This window comes from Python bivittatus, unplaced genomic scaffold, assembly GCF_059951505.1.
Source record: "Python bivittatus isolate LINGU-HERP-01145 unplaced genomic scaffold, Pbiv_v1 ctg000010_np1212, whole genome shotgun sequence".
NCBI classification, from domain to species: Eukaryota; Metazoa; Chordata; class Lepidosauria; order Squamata; family Pythonidae; genus Python; species Python bivittatus.
In genome coordinates this window covers 3,495,624-3,511,013 of record NW_028277029.1, presented here as the reverse complement: position 1 = coordinate 3,511,013, position 15,390 = coordinate 3,495,624, and the positions used below count along the sequence as shown (strand labels likewise).

The 15,390-nt window shown below is 43.2% G+C and overlaps 1 protein-coding gene across 3 annotated transcripts in view; it reads left to right on the top strand.

The window, feature by feature from the left end:
• ARHGAP8 (Rho GTPase activating protein 8) overlaps nucleotides 1-13,352 on the top strand; it is a 43,202-nt gene extending 29,850 nt beyond the window's left edge. For all 3 annotated transcript variants that reach the window (XM_088149843.1, XM_088149895.1, XM_025170448.2), the window contains 4 exons: nucleotides 5,211-5,288; nucleotides 6,607-6,735; nucleotides 8,113-8,216; nucleotides 12,955-13,352. In XM_088149843.1, the coding sequence (XP_088005969.1) occupies nucleotides 5,211-5,288; nucleotides 6,607-6,735; nucleotides 8,113-8,216; nucleotides 12,955-13,152 (509 nt within the window). In that variant the 3' untranslated portion in view covers nucleotides 13,153-13,352. The remainder of the gene's footprint in view (nucleotides 1-5,210; nucleotides 5,289-6,606; nucleotides 6,736-8,112; nucleotides 8,217-12,954) is intronic.
• Nucleotides 13,353-15,390: the final 2,038 nt, after the last annotated feature.

The following is a 15,390-nucleotide window of genomic DNA, read 5'->3' as shown; positions in this document are numbered from 1 at the left end:
CCTTGTTTTCTCTGGGAAGGTGTATTGGGGTTGGGGGTTTCTAACCTGACCCCTCAAATTCTGCTCCACGCTTCCCTGCACTGGGAAGGAGCTCTTCCGTCTGCTGACAACCTGCATTTGAGCTGGCGGCCAAGGCAGGACGACAGAGCGACAGACTCGGGTCACCGTTGGAACGAAGTCAACCGTTGGATAGCCGTATGGGCATAGTCCGTGCAAATATTCAAGGCCAGCAGTGACGCAGTTCTCGGCATGACCCAAAGCAGTGCGTGGAGCATCACCCGTCTGAAAGCATCCTTGCCATGGCCTCAGAGCCAGGCTCCAAGACGTGGGCGGATCAGGTCCCACCGGCCGCCTCACCCACTGATTCCGCAGCCACCCTGGCACCCTCTCGGGCCCCTCCTCGGCCAGCACTGATCCTGCTTTAGCCAACACGGGTGCCAAGAAGCAGGGCGACCGCTTGGGGCCTGAGAGTCCTGCACCCCATCCTAGTCAGCGCCTCGCAGGCAAGCAAGCCTGGTGCCCCCCATTGGCAACCGCTGAGCAAGGGAAGCCGTGGTGGTGGGGAGAGGGTTTAAACTGCGCAGGGACCGTTGCTGGAAGGAGCGTGACATCTGGCTTTGTGCTTCGGGTATTCTTGCTCTTGACGGCTCCTGCCTCGGTCTTTTTCAAGACCTTGTGAGTGTCTGATTCCAGGCGGTCTGACTCGGATTACGCCTTCTCCCCAGCCTCCAGGGAGCTGCCCTGCGCCCGCACGCTCTTCCTCCTGTTCCCCACTCCTCTCTGGTTGCCTCCCCGCTACCTGTCGGCTGCCATCTCTCCAGACCAGCCTTCCTGAGGCTTTCACGAGCCTCGCTGCAAACGCTCCCCTGCTGCAACTCTCCGCCTGCCTCCCACCGTCTCCCCCTCCTCCCGCCGTTTTGACCAAGCTCCCTCCACAGCGTGTGTTTGCCCACCCGGCACCTCTGCCAGCCTCATCCCCAAGTGCCCGCAGGGCGCCCACATTTTGCCTGCCAGTTGCACGGGCATTTTCTCCCTTTGCTGAAGCCAGGACAGAAACATCCTCCTGTGGCTTTGGGGGGTGGCTCCCAATCTCTGGAGTGCCCCCCTCCCGGGGCATCCATCCGTTGCTGACCTCTTTATCCTTTCAGCATCAGATGCTTTAATCAATTCAATTAATCAATTAAAATTGACATTTAATTAATTGATTTATAACTGATTTTGCTCCTTAGAGACTTTTTAAATTCAACGTACTGTTGCTGCTTTATTTTAAGTACTGTATGGTGTACACTTCACCTGTTCGGAAAGCTAAGCAAGATCAAGCCTGGCTAATATTTGTATGGGAGACTTCCAGTTATTAAGCAGGTACCCCAGCGCTGTAGTGGCAAATCACTTCAACGCCACTACTAAGAAAGCTTCACGAGTACAGCTCAAGGAAGACTTTACCTTTTGAAAGGTACCTAGGATTTCAAAAGTGTAAAATTAACGGCTCATAGAGAGACCCAGTTTAGAGGCCTCTTTGTGAGTTGGAAGTCTTGCACGGGCAAACGGGATGCACGGGTGTGGCCCTGCAGGCGTGTTCAGAGGTGGCAGAGCCCGTGGAAGACTGCCTGGGGCCATCACTGAACATGCACCTTAGTGGAAGGGATGAGGAAGAGGGCAAACCAGCATTGAATAGCAATCATAGTTTGTCAGACTTCTATAGGATTTTTTAGGAAGACAGCCCGGTTAGTCTATGGTGGCAAAAATGTAGGAGTCTGGTCGCACCTTTGTCAACAACTTTTATTAAAAGTGTGTACCGATGGGGAAAAATGGAGCAACTATAAATGTGAAAAACCCACAAGGAGAAACAAATCAGGGTTGAGGAAGGCAGATTGATAATACTCTACTTTCAAGCTGAATTTGATAAGGCAATGATTGCCTCAATGTATGTTCCAAACACCAATAAGGAAAAGAAGTTATGGATGTTTTTTTCAACTCCTACTTGAAACTGCAGACGGCGACGTTTTAATACTTGGGAATATGAATGGAGTTTTCTGGGTATGTCAGTCCTATCAAAAAGAAATATTTGCACACTTCCTCAAAATGTTCTAGATGATATGACATTGTTATCTCTCTCGGATGTGTGGAGTTATAAATACCCTGCAGACAGGAAATAGACTTACTATTCTTCAGCCAACAGATCTTATTTGAGAATAGATAGGTGTTGGATCTCTAATTCATTGTTGACGAATCTTCTTGATATAGAAGATTACACAATTCAGTCTTACAATTATTTGATGTACACAGATCATAATCAAATAATTGTAAGATTGAATAGAGAAATTCCTAGATTGAACAGGTGGAGACTTAATGAACTGTTATTATTGCAAGATGAGATTAAATGGAAATGTCAACAAGAATTGAAGAGTTTCTTCCAGATTCATTTAACTTCTGAAACTTCTTTAACTATAGTACAGGAGCATTTTTGAGTGGGTGGTTCATCTCTCTGCTTCAAATAGAAGGAAAGTTGTGCAAATGCAGAGAGATGATGATGATGATGATGATGATGATGATGATGATGATGATGATGATGATGATTTAAATTTATAAGGCACCGGACTCCCAGCAACTCTAGTTTACTGAATGATCTCAAACAAGTCATAAACTGAATTCAGCCTCAGATTTAGAACAAAAGATAAAAGTAATACAGAATTAGTTTGATTTACTGAAAGTAAACAACACTGATTAAACTTAAAAGCTTATAACAAGTTGACTCTTATAATTTGAAAAAGGTAATAAACCAGACAAATTGTTAGCTTATCCATTACAGAAGGAACAGAATAAAAGAATTATAATTTCTATTTGGGTTGGAACCAAATATGTCTCTACAGTGATAGATGTTACTCACCAATTCACCAATTATTTTTTTTGAAATTATATTGCAAAATGCAATCTGATTCAGCAAAAATGGAGGAATATTTGAATGGAATATTACTTTAAAAATTTACTGGCCAAGAAAAAGAAGGTCTTAATCAAACCCTTAACACAAGATGAAACCAAAGAAGCCATTAAAGCTGAATAAAATGCAGGAGCCAATGATATTTTTGCAATACATTACAAGAATTTTCAAGAAATTCTGAATGAAAGTAATGAAAGAGATTCAGATACATGAAGAATATCATGGAAAAAGGCTTTCATTTCCTTGATTTATAAAGAAGGAAGGATTCAACTCATCCTGAAGCATACAGGCTTATATCATAATTGAATGTGGATTATAAACTCTTCACAGCAATTCTTGCTAAGAGAATAATCAACCTGTCCCACCTGGGCAGGTAGGGGAGGTATGTTATGGACCCCGTCAATTAAAGAATGTTGCTCAATGGGTCCCAGGAGGAGAACCTGGAAAAATATAATGACAGATATTTTGAGATGGAAGAAATTAAATTTGCCTTGGTTAAGGAAGAGTTGCAGCAGTCAAAATAAATATTTTACTTAAACTATTTTTTTTTAATTTTGAATTATTCCAGTACCTCTAAGAATAATGTATTAAGCAGCTGGCATAGACAAGTAATGAATTATGTAGACAAAAGACCAAGAATTAAATTCAAGAACTTGCAAGATTCAAAGGAATGAGGTGACCTAATGGCTCTGAATGTCAAATTGTACTTTCATGCCAGTTGCCCAACATCAATTTCGGAAGGGATTATATCTCCTTTGGGTTCCATCACCTTAACAGAAGGGGCAGCTCTTCCAGAGGGTACATACAGGTGACCTGTTTGAGATGATACACAGAAATGAACAATTTTCAAGAGACTATCTAAAATTAGGCAACTCACTGAAAGTTTGAGATAAATATAGGAAAATAATAAGTCTAGACTTCTCCCCTCTTGCTTCCCTACTAAATATCTACTTTTATGATGAAGAAACGCTAAGAAATTTGATCAATGGAGACAATTCTGTTTAGATTACAAGGCTTTATTACGAACAAGACAAAATTAAGGTCTCTTGAGTCTTTTATTACGCAGTGCTCTTCCGCACTCGGTTGGTTCCAATATTCTCAAATAAGTAACACAGCAACAAAAGAATTGCAGAAACAAGGGGGAACGCTGAGAAATTAGACTGGATTTGATAATCTTTTAACTCGTATTACTGAATATTGATTGAGTACATCATACACTCTATTAGTGAAATGCGATCCAGAACCTGAACAGATCGAAGATTATATGATTAAATGGATGCAAAATTTGAATAGAGATGGAACAATAGGAATTTCAATGGGAAAAGAATAATAAATTTACTTTGATCATCGTACTTAGAAAGAACTGGTGTAAGATGTTTTATCACTGGTATATTACTCCAGTCATGATTGCTAAAATGAGCTGCTCCTTTCCCCCAAAATGCTGGAGATGCAACGAACAAATGGGATCTTTCCTCCATAAGTGGTGGCCGTGCTGCAAAGCTCAATAATATTGGAAATTCATCATAGACCGGAACACATTTCGAAAGACATCATATCGCTTCAACCTGAGACCAACCACACATTCTTCCCAAACTTACTGAACTGGCTTGATATATGATAACAGCTGCAAAAATCTTATATGCCTTTTTATTGGAAAAGATCCCTGATCCCTCTAGGGAAGAATAGTTAATCAAACCATGGGAATGTGCTTTGATGTCTAGAATAACCTCAAATTATGGACATGCTGGCTGGGCATTCTGGGAGTTGGAATCCACCCATCTTCAAGTGCCAAGGTTGGGAAACCTTGCTCTAACCTGTAAAGTTGTGGCCAATGGCTGTCCCACTCTCTGAAGCCTCAGCTTCTTCCCCGCACGCAGCGTCTCCCACAACCGGGCAAAGCGATAGACCAATTTTCAGCTTTTTCCAGCTCATAAAATAGGAGATGCAAATTGGAGCTTATATTTCTGCCGATGCCTGGCTTGCTTGAGTCAACTTCTCTGCATAAATGCTTTTGCCATGCAAGAGAACTGGCACGTAGCGATCAGACCTTGCCTGCAGACACTCAGCGATGCAGCAGAGGGGAGAGAAATGACTTCTCTCTGATTCCTGGCAGCAAAGTCCGTAGAAGGAGCCCCTGAAAGGGAATCAATTTGCTAATAGGAGCCAGTGCTGGAAAACGACACCTGTATTCACAGGCATGCTGAGTATTTAATTTGGAAGCTCAGATGGGAGAGAGTGGCAAAAAGTCATTTTAATTCTTCTCTTTTTGCAGGGCTTAAAACAGAAGGGCTGTTTCGAAGATCAGCTGGCACCCAAAGTATTCAAGAGATTCGGAAACTTTATAATCAAGGTAAGCGCCCCTTCGGTTAGCGAGAAGTGAAAAAGCAAGGAGCCAGCAGGCACACCCAAACCCATTTCCATTCCTTGGTGGATCTCTCACAAACTCCTTTACAGCCTGAAATGCCACTCTAGCCAAGCCAGGGGTCAGGGCATCTGCGAGCAGGTGGGGAACAGGCCAAACGTTCAGCATGGAAAATGTGTGCACCCCTGGGCAGGTGCCTCTGCGAGACGGGGCTTTAAAAAGTCAAGGTGGCGTCTGCAAAGCATAAGGGGAAACGTTTTGCCTTCTGAGAACCTACCCAGAGCATCAAAAATGCAACCGGCCCCTGCTTTTGGGCACTGTCCACCTGGGGACACTTTCTGCCTTCTCAGTGCAGGCGGTCTCCTTGATTTAATTATTGCAGTCCCTAATGAACACCAGCCTTTTAATCTGTCAGGTGCACGTTACGGGTCTCTCGCAACATTGAAGGAAAAGATTAGATATTGCATGATTTATTAAACAAATGCCACCATTCATTTTTATGAGAAAAAGATATCCCGGCTCCTCCCGATCGCCGCAGTTAGTTAATATATGAGAAATGCAGTTGCCTCAAAATATATACAGGGAAGATCCTCCTTTTTAATCTGACCAGTTCAAATTGGTCCCCACTCAGCGCTAAGCGATGAAGCGATTGGGAAGACACTATCTTAACCTTAAGTCAAGGAGGGAGAAGCAAGGGCCAGCATTGGAACCAGTTTGAACAACGAGTCGTGACCAGAATATATTGATGAATTTCGTAACAGCTATTAAATGACAAATTTGGAGTCCCGTATAGCTTGATTTTCTCTGAACAGCAACATCGCCGCCTCTGTTTTTCAGATTACTTTTTCTCGTGGATATGATGTTAAAAGAAATCATTGGTGAAATGTACCAGAGTCACTTTATGAAATGTTTTTATAATGCAAATATCTCGCTGCTAGGTAATAACACCACTGTCACTACAATAAGGAAAAAAGAATATGTTTCTCTATCTTGTATCTGATATAAAATCAAATGGCTCTGAAAAAATAAATATAGCTTTTGATAATGTTCTTCACAAACTCTCTGAGTGGAAAAGATTTGCATCTGAACCAGCTTAAAGCCACTGTAAATATGGACATGATGCTTCGAATTATAGCTGTAGCAAGAAGGGTCTTGAGGTTCTGAAGTAGGTAGGTAGGTGGGTGGGGAAAATGTAGCCTGAATCACACCTGGGTACAAAAAGTTTGCCAGAATCATACTTGCGTGTTTGAATTAACCCTCTGATTTAAATTTCCTTGTATGTATCCTTTGGCATTTTCTGTTGTAGGAAAACCTGTTGATTTTGATGAATATGGAGATATCCACATCCCTGCTGCAATCCTGAAGGCTTTACTCCGAGAACTTCCTGAACCTTTACTGACCTTCTTGATGTATGATCAGATTGTTCAAATCACTAGTGAGTCACATTCCTCAAATATATGGCTTTGACTCATCTGTACTTTCTATTGTTAGCCGTGTATTTTCTGTTGCAGCCAAACGTGGTGAAGCTAGACAGTTCTCAGAGTCATGGATCTCTGCAGAGGAGATGAACGTGTCATCATGTATGGTCTCTAGGCGTGTGGGCTGGAAACTTGCTTTCACTTTAACATCAGATTTTCAGGATATTTATTGCAAGCTTGCTTTGAGTCCCATGAGACCTGGGCAAAGTGTACAAGATTTGATTGGCCAAGACACACAGACATCTCTGTTCCTGCTCCTCACTCAAATCTTCTGGAACTTGAAAAAAAAGGAAGACTGAACTCAGGTTGGGTGTAAGGTTGAAGCTGGCAAGATGGAAGCAGAAAGCCCCAGAGAGAGAAGATCATCATGGAAACACGATGAAGGAGCCGTCCACGTTTCCGTCTGGAAAAAGAGCAGCAACGACTCTATTACCATGGTGGGAGGAAGAAACCTGGGATTTGAATTCTGGGACTGCTGGGAGAGGAAGAAAAGCGAGAAACTGATTCTGTGTGTTGTGAGTGGGGCAGGTGATAACTTGGGAAAGGCTGAAGGTTCTCAATGTGAGTGTGGAGCACAAGGAAAATAGGAACATTCCCTGCTTATCTGAGCAGGGCTTTGCTGGAATACCAGAAGTGGAAAGTCCAGCTGAAGTGCTATTTAGGGCTCTACATCCAGATTTAGGCAAAAGGAACTGGGTAGAAAATAGAAAAGGACAATTTCCGGAGGAACAAGAGGGAAAGAGGACCATCAGGCTTCCCTGTTATACTTTCTGATAGGGCCTGCACCAAGTCGACCTTGACTGATTTCAAAAAAGGTGAGCAGGGTTGAGATATTTAGTAATTGAATAAGAAGATTGCAGACAAGGAGTGTCAGGAGGTCAAAATAGTCAAGATGGTGGCCACACCTAGCCCTGTCCATTTTTGAATGCATAATGGGGTGTAAAAGGGGTGGGGTTTCAACTGTGCAACCTTTGGGTTTTGTAATCGTCATGTTTCCTAATAACTGAGCGTATTCAGCTGTTAATGAACGTGTGTACAGAAACACTTGGTGGGAACTTCAGCAATTGGGTGATGGAATTGGGTGCCTTATTTTTCAGTTGTCTTTCTTAGATATTTAGGTCTTCAGATTTTGCTGATCCTGTCTTTTTCAACTTCATCCTCCCTACTGTTGCACCAGGTATTACATAGATGTATCATGGAGGAATCACACTCAACAGAAGGAAGTGTTTATTTTTACCTAATTGTATTAGGAAGTATGTTCGACTTTCATCGATCCAGGACATTTCAGCTAGAAGTGGTGAATGAATTAGTTAACCCCTTGTGTTTTCTTGTAGGTGTGGAAAGTAGCTTGCGAGTGACCAGATGCAAAGAAATTGTACGTGGACTTCCTGAGCAAAATTATGCTGTGCTGAAGTTTCTGATGTGTTTTCTCCATATGGTGGGTACAAATTAAATCTCCAACCTTGTTGCTGTTTAATTTTGAAGCTCCCTGTTAACTGATTCTTTTGGTACCAGACCAAAGACATGTCCGCAGGGTATGGTCAAAAAAGTCAAGGTGGTTGACATGAGGGGGTGATTGACGCTCCACCTGCTTTTCATGTGTATCATGAACACAGCTTCAATCACACCATCATTGCATCCATCTTGACCTTTTCAACCATAACCTGTGGACACCCCTGGTACCTGTAATGATATGTGGGAATGACCTTGGGAGACAGGAGGAAGAGCTGCAGCCTAGACAACGGTCCGATAAACGAAATTTAAGTTAGAAGGAGGCATGGGGGTGGAGAAGGCATCTCAAAAGACCCTCCCTAGTTTTGAAAAGTAAGGGAGGGGAGAGGTACTTTCAGACCTGTAAGATTCTCTTACTGTAACCTTACAACAAAGGTAGTATTAGTACTCATGGTTGGTCCTCCTTGTCTGGAGTACCTCGATGGCCTGACAGTACCAGATGGAACTTGTATTCTAAACATTGCAAGGAGCCTCTGGAATCAGAATGGTCCTGCTGCTCTTTTTAGTAATCCGAAAAGGGATTACTAGAGCAGAATAATAACCATCAAGATAACTATTGTATAATCTTGCCCTTCCTAAGAAATGAAAGGCCCCACGCGGGGACAAGGAACGTTAAGCCATCCACTAAAAACAGAACGTTAATCACCCTCTTTTGCAGACTTGTTGAAGCTTCCTTCCGATTTGTAAGCTGCGTTCTTTACAACTTCAGTGCAAGGGTTATGTTCCTGTTATGGAGGAGAATCAGGCTATGAAACTTCAGTTGGTGGGCAGGGGTCATCTTCCTGCCGTTTCCCACAGCCTAAAATGTTGTCTATGTTTGGAAAAGTGCTCAAGAATTAGGACAGTGTTTCTCAACCTTGTCAACTTTAAGATGTGTGGACTTCAGCTCCCAGAATTCCCCAGCCAGCATGTGTTGTTAGGGGACTGAAGTCCGGGATGCGTGGCAGATATTTTAAAGGATGCTGAAAAAGCCAGCATCTCTCACGCAAGTTCTCCCAAACTGTACATTGTAAAATAGGAATGAAATTTGGCCATGTGATGACAACCATCTGCGTGGTAGGACTTTCCAAATATCTTACAGCTTAGAGCAGAAGGCTGACTTGCTGTGAGCCGTTGTTTTTAGCACATTGTCACGACAGAAATAATACACACTCCAGCATTTAAACCGTTACTTCTCGAGAGCTAGCAGGAATTTTACTTTAAAAAACCCCCAACAAAAACAAGTCTTCTCCTTGGATTAAATGAACCTCAACATTGCTCTACTGTTACGTATGTAAGATAGACATATGTGTGGGTGCTAAAATACTAAGCTGCTGAAATGCCAAAATAGTAAATTGTTTTGTAAAACAATCTTATAGATAATGAACATCTTAAAACATCACCGTTAACAATTAACAAAGCAGAATAAAAATACTCCAAAGAAGTCAAGTCATTAAGAAAGAAAATACCATAACAGTTTGGTATTTTAGTGTTGTAGTCTTTCTCTAGCATTTTAGTATCTGCATTTATATTTTCTTCTAGTTTCATCTCTCTTGATTTAAATAACTTGTTTAGACATTTCCCTTTTGCATTATGGGCACCGTCGCCTTTTAAATAAATCAACAAATGAACCTCTAATGAGACTCAACAGAGCAAGCTGTAAGTCCTGTGGGCCTGTCTTCTTCTCTGCTTCTGGTATAACTGAAGTTATGTTATCACCTACCTTCCTCTGTCACTGCTAGGCATCATCTCCACAAGCTTTATGAACAATTCTCACCTCCTTTAGTATTATTTTGGCTACAACTTCTCCCCTCTGCGTCCTAGATCAAAGCAACTTTTCCTTCCAGCAATAGGCGTTTTGGTGCACTTCTAACAACAGAGCATATTCAAGATGAGATCTGCACCTGGGTCAAAGGACCTAGAATTGGTTTTCAGTGGTTGCCCTTTACCTGCACAGGTCCTGCTGATTTTTCTTTGACTTTTTCATCTTCAACATCTGAGGGACATGAAGGTGAAATATAGGAAGGACAAGGTGATTGGAAACATTCTGGGAGACAATGTGGAGGATCTCCAGTGGGTGTGGAGAAGGGTAGTTTGTGCAATGACAGTGCAATTCAACTCAAGGAGGGGGTCTCCTTGTGATCCTCTGGCTGGCCACAGGTTGAGGCCAAAGACCTGCTAAGGAGATGGCAATGCTAGAATATTCTGTGGAAGCTGTCAGGGTGTCCAGGGTGGAGGGTACGAAAAGTTAAGGTAGTAGCCATAACCGCTTGTTCAAAGCAACACACTTTTTCCCCATGTGTTGATGCATGTAAGAATGGGGCAATACTTCTATCGCATGGTTGTGGCTGCCATCTTGACTCTTTTGGACCCCACCGCTTGGGGACACCCTGCAAGGGATGTGCATAAAAGCCTGACCAAGAGACTCCAAAGCGATGCATTTCACTCAGTGACGGAGCAGCGTTTAAGTTTTCTAAATAAACCCATCAAGGCTGGAGCTCCCTGAAGGGATTCCACATTGGGAGGCTTTCTTTCTTCTAGAAAAAGTCTGTCATTAGGGGTTTCTCATGAAGGTCCATCCCAAATTTCACAAAGTGGAGCTGCTGCTGCTCCTCCTCCTCCTCCTTCTCCTTCTTCTTCCTCCTCCTCCTCCTCCTCCTTCCTCTTCCTCTTCCTCCCTCCTCCCTCCTCCCCCATTCTTCTTCTGCTTTCTTGGCCTTCAGCCCATCCCAGAAAAGAGCCCTGATGGAAACAAACGCAAGCAAAATGGAGCTGTCTCCCCCTCCCCTTTTTAAAAGCCCACCAGAGAGAGGAACGTCCTCCTCCTGATTTCTTTAGGCCTTGCTTCTCACAGGCTTCAGATGTTCCCGCCCAGGGACATGGATTAGCAGGTTCTGCTTGACGGACAGCCCAAGCTTTTTCCCTAACTCCTTCAGCCTCTGAAGCCCATTTGTGACAAGACCATTCAAGTTTTTCAGGTCAAAGCTGCTGCTTACCTCTACCATCACCAAAATCCTGTTCCTGTTCTAGTAGGTTTCTTCGTACCTGTGAACAAAGAAGAAAGAGAGAAAGTTTATTCATGCCTGTAATATCCATACCATAAACTGGAATTGTATATTTGGTTCATGCAGCCAATTGTGCTCGAATGAAAATAGGTAGCATCATATTCTTTCAGAATTTATTGCGTCCTTTTGGGCCTCAAAGGGTTCAGCCCTTGGCTGATCTCCACATTCAAGCAGGAGAGGCTTTGTGTTGGCTTAGAAACCAGGAGACCATGACTTCTAGGCATGGAGGCCAGTGAGGTGACTTTGGGTCAGTCCCTCTCTCTCAGCCCAACAGTGTTGTTGTTGTGGAGAAAATAGGAGGAGGGAACTTTAGGTATATTCTTGAGTTGATCAGAAATAAAGGCAGGATAAAAATTGAATCGATAATAGTAAGATCAGGCCAATTAAGACTTGGATGGGAGACCACCAGAAAATACCAGGGCTCCAGGCTAGCTGGGGAAGTTGAAAACCACTGGAAGGGAGCAGGGGCAAGCCGCCCGTAATGTTGCCAAAAAGCAACACAGTTTGGTTGGAAAGAGACGCCGCCTTTCCAATTTTCCCCTTGCAGTGAAGAAACCCATTGAAATTTTCCTCTTCCGTGAAGTTTTCAGGAAAGGGAAAATGTTTTTCCTAGGGTCAACTAGCCCTGTGGAATTGTTGTTGTTACTGCTTTACAACAAAATCACAGTTCTTAGTAACAAGTAGCCAAGGAAGGGTTTTCAATTAAAAATGTAGCAGAATGCGGGCTCCTTCCGGGAGTTTTCGCTTCTCCAACTCAGCAACTCCGTCGTGGCAATCTCTCTCTTCAAGGGCCACCCGGAGAGTCTGAGGCTAAAAAGGTTCTGCGAAGGCGCAAAATTAACAAAACTCTACCGTTGTTCGTCAGACATGCCAGCTGCAATCTTTTGTGATCTGTGTGATCTTCCTAGCTTTCTTCCTTCTCCAGCTAGAGCCATCCTGCAAACTTCTAGTGCCATAAAGTTCTGCAGCCCTGTTCCTCTCACCGCTACGAAGAAAAATGTTAGCAACTCTTTCGGTATTCTTGTACTAACGTTCCTGTACGAACCATAGCAAGACCATTTCTGCATTACCGGCTGGTTGTTAACCTATCATTTTACTAAGAGAGAACATCTTCCCCCAGAGTTCATCACTTGGCTGGTTCCACCATAAATATAAGCATATTTCCTTTCCATGGCATGTAGGTGGTTTAAGAGTATAATATAACAATATTGAAAGAATACAGCTTTAAATGTATATATTTTCCAGAGCAGAATTATTCCTGCCTACTGTAACTCTACTGGAGTTCTGGTCCCGAGCCACTCAAAAGTTTTCTGTGGATGTCATGTTCTTCCTGTAGATTTAATAGTTACATTTTCTCTTATTTTATCTGGCGCCACAAGAGAAAAATGAGCTTTACTGGTTTGGGAAAAGGTGTAAATTATAAAAAAAGAGTATGTTTTTTTAGCATTCACAAAGGGCTTTGGTGCATTGTGTGTGCCATGCAGATTTAAAAGGAATGGGACTTCGATCCGCAGTTATGGTCACCATCTTGACTTTTTGACCCTTTCCACCTGACATCCACGATTGTACCTTGCTAGATGTGTTGTATATGTTCTGACTTCTATGTCTTTCCTTCTCCAGGTGTCGCAGGAAACCATTTTCAACAAAATGACCAGCTCTAATCTCGCTTGTGTCTTTGGTCTGAATTTAATCTGGTCACCCAACAGCGCACCATCTTTCAGCGCACTGGTGCCTATAAATCTTTTTGTTGAGTTGTTGATCGATTTCTATCCCATAATCTTCAGTTCGCGAACGGTGCCCGGTGAACGGTTGCCTTGAAAATCAAAAGAACGGGGATTGCAAGGACACCCCCCCCCCCCCGCTCTTCTATACAAGGCAGAGGCAGAAGGAAGAATCTCCATGTTCCCAGGCAGGTGTTGGAGGAAGAGACCTGGGTCAGTTTATGGTAGCAAAAAATCAGGAGTGTGACAGTATCTTCTCCAACTCATGCATTCTATTAAAAGGCAGCAGTTTCATGACTTCTGATGTTTTGCACCACAAGCCAGATCACCCACTCATTTGCATCAGTGTTCAAAGAATGCTCTCCCTTTGGGCCATCTTCCATTGTAAGCCCTTTAAAAAGTGCATGAATTCACCAAACCCGCCCGTTTTCCAGGGACATAAATGCCTGAGCTGCAAATGCTGGCGGAGAGGTAAATTCAGTTTTCCTTCTGCGTAGTTGGGAATTAGACAGGGACCGGAAGTGTGCGTCTGTTGGGCTCCCCCAGTGTCCTGGGGGCTGGTTGGACTGGCTCAGTGCAGGGAACACACACCGTATTATGAAAGTTTTGAATGGCATTCAAAGAACATTTAAGAATTTAATTCTGTGTTGCCCCTTTGCTTCCAGACGGCTGTACCTTAAGAGAATTCCGTTTTCTAAGCAGCAGATGCCAGGAATTAAATGCGCTGTTAAATCACGCCTCATGAATTATTCAGGAGAGTTTATAAGAAAATTTCTGGTGTGAGAAATATGTGCTTCAAATTTCCCCAACTCCAACGGAAGTCCTGGAGATGTCTCCCGCAGTTACTTTGATAACAGTTTCTCTTTACAAATGATAATTGCACAATTCTAGCTTTTGTGTGCTGCGGCGCCGGCGAACTCATCCCTGGTTATCGAAGAGCAATTTTCAGGCCATTTCCATTGCAGAAAAGAGAGTGATTACCAGGGATAATCTGCAGAAACAGACATGCTGCAGTTGGACGTAGGACAATTAAAAAAAAGAGAGGAAATTGTAGCGTGCAAAACCAAAACTTTGCCTGTGAAAGCTGGTGATTGACAGTGCATAAATGGGGGTAAATATTGCAGTTAAGTTGAACCACGGGGGCTTTAAAATTGTTGCAAGATCTGTCTGATCTTTAGAAGCTTTGAGAAAGAATCAGCGGAATTGAATACTTTTACTGCGCCAGACCTGCCAAGGAAAACAATGGAGCGCCTTGTCAAAACCTGTCCCTGCTGTTAGAAAAAATTAGAAACCAGGAATGGACTCCGTTAGGACATTGATGTTCTGTGTGCAAATTGGGTAGATAGTTGGCTATATTTTCATAAATTACTTAGTCCCTTTGTAAACAAAGAGATGTTGTTTATTGATTTTTCTCTGAAGCAGGTAAGGGTATCATTGATTTCTTGGTGTGCACTTTTTAAGACCTTTGAAAAGAAATCTAGAATCTGGGCTTCTTGTGATTTACAATGTCGTGAGAAGGGAGAAGGGACAAAGCCAAAGCCCAAATGGGCCTCAAGGTCTGGGTTCACTCAAGATTGGTAGTTCCTCCTTGGCCAGGATGTGTCTCTAGACAAGGATGGGCGTCTTAGTTTAAGGTGTTTCAGATGTTCAATCACCCACAAGGGTTTATTGCCTCTTAATTAACATCATCCTGTCAAGTCACGGGGGCAGCAAAAGGAAGCTCTGAGTCAGGGACATACACAGAGGACAAGATGCTCTGCTCCTCTTGCACGTGCATGCAAAAGAGGTCTTTCATGTTAATGACCAGAATTGAGGTCCCTAAAAAGAAGTCACAACATTCCCTCTTTCGGGCCTGATTTTAAACATGCTTCTCCCATGTTTCTCCATTTTATTTGGGTGGGCAAAAGCAGTCCTTCACCCCGGTACCAAAACTGTAATTTGTCCTGCATCTTTCTCCCTCACCCCACGATGAATCAGAAACTCAGCGTGGAAGGGATCTAGAAGAGGCCCAAAGGCTCTGCGTGTATTCTGTTAGAATTAGATTCAGAGTTTCTTCCCAAGTTCACGGCAACGTAGATCAGCCTTTCTTCTCCTCGTCTGCCTCAAAGCAATTGTGCTTGTGTTGCTGATGTGAAGGCAGGACAAGAAGCCATTTTGCCATTCGGTCAGACAAATCCTACAAGAATTTTAAAGCCCCCACAGTTCAAAGTGCCTGTATTTATTTAATTAATGCACTCTCAATCACCAGTTTTTACCACCCTGGGCAATTTCTCTTCAATGGAGAAAGAAGCAGATCTTTCCTGGGGTACTCCCCAAAAGAGTTGGAGTACGACCC